This window comes from Orycteropus afer, unplaced genomic scaffold (genome assembly GCF_000298275.1).
Source record: "Orycteropus afer afer isolate SDZICR_OR568_19922 unplaced genomic scaffold, OryAfe1.0 scaffold00345, whole genome shotgun sequence".
Classification (NCBI taxonomy): domain Eukaryota; kingdom Metazoa; phylum Chordata; class Mammalia; order Tubulidentata; family Orycteropodidae; genus Orycteropus; species Orycteropus afer.
Window position 1 is genome coordinate 2,550,036 of NW_006921932.1, and position 7,976 is coordinate 2,558,011.

Consider the following 7,976-nt stretch of genomic DNA (forward strand, 5'->3'; position numbering starts at 1 on the left):
TTTTTTTCTTCTATAGTGTGAATTCATCTGTTTCAGGTCAAATTCTACTGGAAAAACCAAGAGTTGAACATTTTTTATTCATTCATCACTCATGGCATTTGAGTACTGAAGTGGTTAATACTGACCGGTGTGCTGGAGATTACTTTACAGAGTCCTGTGCTTTATTTCCATTGTTGTCTTGGAAATGAATTGCTTTAATGTAATTTGAAGAAGAAATGAGATTGATTTGAATTCCTTTCCAGGACTAACAAGTATTATTTTTTTTGGTTACAGAGTTTATATACATACGTGTAAGAAAAGCAAAAATGTCCGAGGATATCAGGAAAAGGTTTGAATTTCCAAATTCTCTTATCCAATCACAGGTAATTTTATCTATTTATGTATTTTTGTTTCATAGTAATGAATGAAATATTTGGTGTATTGTTAATTAAATTTGTATTTCTAACATTAAGTATTTTATTCTTCTACACATAGAAATTTGTATTGCTTTATTAAATAACTTATATAAGTTAATTAAAAATATATATTTGGCATAGAAAATAAATATTAGAAATTGCTCAATTTCTGTTAACTTCTGTTTATATTATATGTTTCTTCTTAGAGATCATAAAACTGATTAACTAGAAGGCCCCTGAATATGTATTTTTTTCTGGTATATGACTAATTTTTGGAGATAGAGGCAAATGGTTATACATCCAGACAGTATGAGTGATTAATAGTTTTGAAAAAGATATCTTAATCCCCTGTATTAATATTAAGACTAATGGACTTTTATAATAATGACATTCAATCAGTAAAATGTCCTGGATTAAATAATTTTATTTATATACTATAATTACTAACACAGGAGATTATGATAATATATCATAGAGATTTTATCTCTAAATAATTTTAATTTTCAGTAATTAAGATTGAAGTAAAAATGGTTTTCTAGTTAGCCCTGCGCTAACTAGAAGTATTCTGGTTGATCAAGGTACTATAATAGCTTATTGTCTTTTCTTGTGAGAGTAAACCTGAGGAACCAGAAGAAACCTACCTGAAGACTTAACGACTTATAGCATCTTGGATACTTTCAACAATTAACTTCGGAGATGCCTTCTGTGGGAATTAACTTAGCTGGGTAGTGGGGAACCCTTCCATGAGGAGTAGAACACTCCTTATGCAAGATTCCCTTCTACCTGACTGGGTTGGAGTCATATCCTACTCTGTGCAGCACAGGTCCATACCGTGAAGAAGAAGATGAAGGCTTGGAGGATACTGTCCACAATTTTTATTTTTCTGTGTCTGAAGTCCCTTCCTTAGCATAAATAACCAGGAGATGCCTATATGTGTTACTATTAGATTAAGTGAAAAGTGTACATGTTTTGGTTGGTAGGCTATCCATAAATTATTCTGTTATGGAAAACTTGAGTAGCAATATAGCTGATTTATCATTGGATTTTGTATTCTAAAATCAGTTTAGGCTATATTCTCTGATATTAGGAGAATAACTTGAAGAGTAAATTAGAGATATTGAACCTAGTGGGGGATGTATATAATCAAGCTTATATTCTTTAGCCCTTTTCATAAATATGAAGCATAGCTTTATTTTCCTGTTGTTCCATGTTAGTTTTATTAGATTCCTGTGATTGTACCCTGTTCCCTGTGAATACCTACTATTTGTTTGTAACCACTGCTCAGTGTTAGCACTGTATTTCCTTGATTGATATACTTTTTTTTCTTCACATTTTATCTTCTTTGAAGTTGGGTTGCATCTTATAAATGATGATCACAGCCATGATATAGTTGATATTGCCTGCATGTGCATGAACTTGGCCATAATTTTTTAAATGAGCATAAAAGGGCTCTTTCAATAATATAAAATAAAAACTCTAAGTGATAAGAAGTGTTGAATATTATAGATGAATTGGAAGCCCTTTTCTCTTTCTTAGTGGTACATAAAATAATGGTGTATCCTGCAATTGATGGTCAGTTATATTCAATAAAATATGATATTTTTTTATAAACAGGTACCCAAACTATTCACTAGTCTTCAAATCTTGTTATTAGCCTTTTTACTAGGAGATATGAGACAGTAAATTAAACTAAACTTAATGTTTATGTTAATGGGTAACTTGCATTGCAAGACTAAGATCACCAAGCATTAAGACCATAAATCAGTTTTGCCATATGAAATATAAAAAGAAACAAAGGAATGGGTACCATGTTCTTATTTGGGCTTCTCTAGAGACTTTGCAAGACTGACAGCTGTTCAGAGATATATCATACATTGGTCCCAAGTGTAGGACGGATAGTTCATCAATAGCCAGGTGTTTTCCAGACATATACTCAGTATGACTATCAATGTTGCTAGGCTACTGGATCTAAGATAGCAGTGCTGGGTAGGGCTGAAGAGCTAAGAGTATGAAATTAAGGTCGTTGTTGTTAATGTGCCGTCAAGTTGGACCCGACTCATAGTGACCCTCCTTGGATTTCCGAGGCAGTATCACTACGGAAGTATATTGCCCCATCTTCCTTCCAAGGTGTGGCTGGTGGGTTTGAACCGCCAGCCTTCTGGTTAGCTGTCAAGGGCCTTAGCCACTATGCTACCAGAGCTTCCTGAAATTAAGGTGGTAGAAGGTAATCATACTTGTGTATTTATTTAGTCAACACTCCTGTTAGGGACTTGAGTTTAATTTTGGGCTCTTTGAGTAAAGCAGAATATGGGAACATTTCAAAGAGAAAATTTAGAGGCTGAAAGCTTATTAAAGGGCTAAAACCAGTCAGAAAATGAGAAAGAAATTAAAACCATAGAGCCTAGAGGAGGGAGAAGAGTGATGGTTCGGAACTATATGAACTATAGTCATAAAAATGAGGATGAGTCTTCGCCATCTTCATTAAGGGTGTGATGAAGCATGATGGATTTCATTTAGATACAAATTGATTATAAAACTATGGGGTTTCTCTTTTGTCTCATTGTTTAATGGATTAAGCAGTCTTGAGTTATTGTCTAATACTGTTGTTGTTGTTATGTGCCGTTGAGTCGGACCCAACTCATAACGACCCCTCCTTGGGTTTCCGAGGCAGTATCCTACAGAAGTAGATTGCCCCATCTTCCTTCTGAGGTATGGCTGGTAGGTTTGAACTGCCAGCTTTCTGGTTAACAGTCAAGTGCCTTAGGCGCTGTGCTACCAGAGCTCCCTAATACTAATAGAGCTCTCCAATACTAAGGGATGGTAGTTTGAATGGAAAATGTGGCAATCTTCTTAACATCTGTGAACTGAAGTTTGTTTATTGGTAACCTGTGATAATAATGCTTACCTTGAGGGTAGTTATGAAGATTATTAATTATGCATGCGGAGAGCCTAATTCAGTGCCTGCTGCATAGCACATATTCAATGAATGGGAATTTTCTTTATTATCAATTGATTGCCTAGCATTCGCATACTCATATTAACTAATATTAGAGTGAATATATTTATTAGATTTATTTGTTTTTTAGGCTGTGGGTCATCTTATTGCTGCAGTCCTAAAGGAAAATGGTTATTCAGAAAAGATCTGCCAATCCACAAACCAGGTCTGTGTTTAACTGTGCTTTAGTTCTACTCATATATTTCTTCTCTTCCTTCACAGTTCAGGTCACCATAGAAATGATTTTAAACTGTGAAAAGGTCATCACCTTTGTTTTTGGGGTGTGCCATCTTTTTATTCCATAGCACTCTTTTAAATTTAAAAATTTGTTACAACAAATGTCATGAATGAGATATGGCTGGTGCAAAGGGGGGAATTCTTATGACTATTTATGATAAGTCATGTAAGTGGGATGGGGGAAGATATGCTGAGAGACAGTTGATAGGGTTGCCCCTGAGGGAATCCTTTTGATTGATAGAGATAGTGAACATAGTGGCTCTGTTTGCCTATAGGACATTTCTTATGTTTCAGGGCAGCTCCAGATGCGAGTTCTAAGTTGAGAAGGTTGTATATTGACAGTGGGAGCTGGAGGAAAAATTCTGTACCCAGGCACAGGGTAGGCCCATGCTTATAGGTAGAACAATACTTCTGAGATACACTTTTTTGGGTTTGGGTTGACCAGTAGTATGTATTTTGACATGCTGATTGGGAAATTGCTTAAGAGAGGTGCTTAAATGTGCACTCTATCAAAAACATAAAAGTTGGAAATAAGATGTTTTTCTTTCTCACAACAGAGATAAATCGAGCTCTTCCAGTACATTTCTTTACAGTTTCTACCAACATGTTGAAATAAGTATAGGGGCATACTAATTGACATTTATCTGGTGTTTGTATGTAGTCATATAAATTAGGTTCTTTGAAAACCCTGATCTTAATTCTGCTTGTAATCACATTATGTACTCTGGGAAGATCTAGTGATTTTATTTAAACTGCCAGGATTTATTGAATGTCAAATCCCTGTGACTAAATGTTTCCTTTTCTATTAATAAATTAATGCTTACTTCCATGAGGACCCAGTTTTACCTGACGCAACAGTTTATTCCTTTATTTTGCTTTTCTGACTTAGTAATGGAGAAATGACATTTAGAGCCCTTTGAAATTGTTCATACAGGTGAATAAATTTCCTCCTGAATAAAAGGAGAAATGGAACATAAATATTTCCTTCCTGTAGTGATGATGACTGTTAACTGTATTATTCTTTTAATAGTGGGATCCTGGTGGGAAAGTAGGCACAATATGATGTTGATTTTCATTCTTTCTGTTATTCCTTGGGCACTGGGGATCTTTTTTTTCTCCAAAAATTGTGTATTTGTCTAATAAATCATGCCAGGAAGAAGGAAAAATAGCTTCATTGTATCTGTGCATTTTAAATTAAAAAAAAAAAACAAAACAACCTTGTGTAAATCTAAACAGATTGAACCCACATGCATTCACATATAGATTTATCACTAGCAGTCAACTGTATTTTGGGTCATAGACTCCTGAGAAAAGTTATGAAAGTTGGAACCCCTGTTTTTATAGATCTTCTTCAAGATAAAGATTCTTGTATTTACTATGTGCCCTTCCAAAACTTTCCTATCAAAGAAGACTGAATCAGAGTGAGGGGAGAAAAATCAGCCTCTTTGTTCTGCAGAAATTTTTCTAGGCCTTTGTTGGTATTCATAGAAGTAGCAGTTTGCTTATGGCCTGTATTACTTCTCTCTCTTCCCTCTGGGCCCACACTAGGCTTCAATAAATGAGGGGTAGGTAGGTGGGCAATGGGGCATGCATGGTAGGGAGTGGTGGTATGAGAGCAGGAAAATTTCTGAAAACGGTGTTGCTATTTAGGGCTTGAAGTATTATGATTTGGAGTTCAGTTTAGACTGATAACCTGATATTATTCGTGTCTGACTAAATTACCTGGTTAAAGAACTCTGTTAGCGCCAGATTGTAGTTTTGATCCCTCATTGGCTTTGCTGTGCTACTTGAATTCAGGACATACCTTTGCCAGTAGCCTGCCTTATTTTGAGCTGAGATACCAGGTGAGAGAGAAAGAGAGAGAGTTGTTGTATCAGAACATATCCATTATCTTGCTTGGAAAACCGACTTTACTCTACAAATAGAGTGACAACAGCCTCATCTTTGTATAGCAAAGCTAGCCTACTGTGAATGATTGACGCTTTGTTGAATAGTTGGTGTGTGTATGTGTGTTGCTTATCAGAAGTGTCTTTTAATCACTGGTTGGATTTCAGACTCCTGCTTTGAACTTGCTGTGGGAGAAGTGTTGCAGTGACAACTTAGTGGTTCGAACAGCCTGCTGTGAAGGTTTGGTGGCACTTGTTGCTCAGGATCATGCGGAGTTCAGCTATGTTCTCAATGGGATTCTCAACCTGATTCCCTCATCCAGGTACTCTTTCCTCTATGCTTGATCAGTCAACAATTCAAATTTTAAGAAAAAATTCACTAATTTGCTATTAAAGGTCAACATTCATCCTACTTGCCAACTGCCTTCTTTTCAGTTAAAATTTTATGCAATTGACATTTCATATGGGGTGAAACCATGCTAATTTAAGCCCTACCATTTTGGAATTTGTGGTCATTTGCTGTATAGGCAGTCTTTGAGTTATAAATGAGATCCATTCCTAACTGTATATTTTAAGAATTTGTGGGTAAGTTGGAACAGATATGTATCTTCTTATTTAGCCTTACTTTAGTGCCAAAGGTTTGAAGCCTTTTCTGTGATTTATAACCTGTATGTTCAGTAGGTGAAGGTGATTGTGCTGAACAATTTGCTGTGAGTAGAGCTTGATTCAGTCATTTCACAGTGAGGGCAAATTTACATAATACTCTGGTAGGATGGTGCCTAAGGCACTTGACTGCTAACCAGAAGGCTGGCAGTTCAAACCCACAGCCACTCCTCGGAAGGAAGGTTGGGCAATCTACTTCCATAGTGATACCACCTCGGAAACCCAAGGAGGGGTCGCTATGAGTTGGGTCCAACTGGAAGGCAAAAAGCAACAACGAAGGGCATGTAGGAGTTATCTGTAAGTCAGATGTTTGTATCGAGGTACTGCCTCTACTTTATCATTGCTCTGTTTATGAAGAAAATAACTAAGTCATTTATAGTTTACAATAACAGTATAAGTGGTTGATTTATATTAAGAAAGAAGGTTGCCCATAAGCATTACTACTTCTACATTTGTACCATTTTTTCATCATACTTGGCCAGTCCTTGGCATTAGTATATGTATTATAAAATACTAGCATTAATTTCTCTAAAAGTACTTTGTGATTTAGACATAATCTCTGCTTATTCCAAGTTAATAATGTTTTGATCTTTGAATATATTTGGTATAATGATATTTGCCCATTCACAATCTGAGGGTAATGGAATCACAAGAGATAAAATGACTTCCTCCATTCTGAGATAGTCAAATAGGACTATACTGAACCATCCCATGGAAATGAGCACTTCTTATAAAATGGTTTGTGAAAAGGAGATGCTGCTTTGTGCTTAATACATAAGGCCTTGTTTTTGACTAAATCATTTGGACTTCACTTCGCCCCAATCCCCTGGTCCCATCTCATCTCCCTCTTCCTTGATAGAATTACTTGCTCTCTCCATTGTTTTGTTATCTTTATAGTAGTATTATCAGAGTTGAGTACTTAATCTTTTCTTCTGCCTTCTGTAGAGATAGACTATGACTATAATAGCCATCTGCTAAGATACCTTTCTATGCTTGAAGTCTATCAGGCTGACTAACCTCTAGCTCTTTAGACTTCCTTCATAAATTTTATGCTGTTATCTCAGATTATCTCTTTGTCTTTTTTGGAACTGTCCTCAATTTTTCTTTATATTCTGGTGTCTATAGTTGTGAAGTGCAAATTCTTCAGCACAGTATATAAGCCCTTCCCAAACTAGCTCCATCCCATTATTCAAACTGTGTTTCCTGCCAAGAACCCTCTTCAGCAGTCCACAACTATTCAGTCTTCCTGAGCCAGTGCACATTCTCTGCCTCTTCAGGGAGTCTTCTTTCCCTTTCTTTTTCTGGCATCAGTCCTGTCATCCTTCAAGCCTCAGCTCAGATGTCACCTTCCCTGCCCAGACAGCCTCTCTCTTCTCAGCTGGGTTATTTACTCTTTCATAGTGTGTTTTATGTTTACCTATATTTATTTATTTATTTCACTTTTTTTTGGAATTTTTTTTGTATTGTGATTTGGGTGTAAGGTTACAGAGCCATACAGCAGTTCACATACACTTTGTCTCATGACATTGACTATAATTTACCATAATGCAAACAGCTCCCCTCCTACTTCCTCCTGATGGTTACCTCTTCCCTGTTCCCTCCATGCACTCCTGCCCTCTGAGCTTTCTCCCTGTGCATAAACAGCCCTTCTGTCTCCCATGATTATTCTCTCCAAGGAGTTTATCTACCTCAGGTAAATGTTCAAGTCATATGCCTGTCTTTTGTTTGGCTGGAAGCCACAGGTGTGGGTTCAATTCCAGACCTGAAGGGCAGCTAGGGGCCATAGTCTCAGTGGTTCCA

At 36.5% G+C, this 7,976-nt stretch overlaps 1 protein-coding gene across 1 annotated transcript in view; it reads left to right on the plus strand.

The window, feature by feature from the left end:
• The first annotated feature begins 305 nt into the window (after positions 1-305).
• Positions 306-7,976, plus strand: part of FOCAD (focadhesin) — a 502,178-nt gene continuing 494,507 nt past the window's right edge. Inside the window, exons 1-3 of the mRNA XM_007952545.2 lie at positions 306-362; positions 3,482-3,556; positions 5,682-5,836. Of these exons, the coding sequence (XP_007950736.1) occupies positions 306-362; positions 3,482-3,556; positions 5,682-5,836 (287 nt within the window). The remainder of the gene's footprint in view (positions 363-3,481; positions 3,557-5,681; positions 5,837-7,976) is intronic.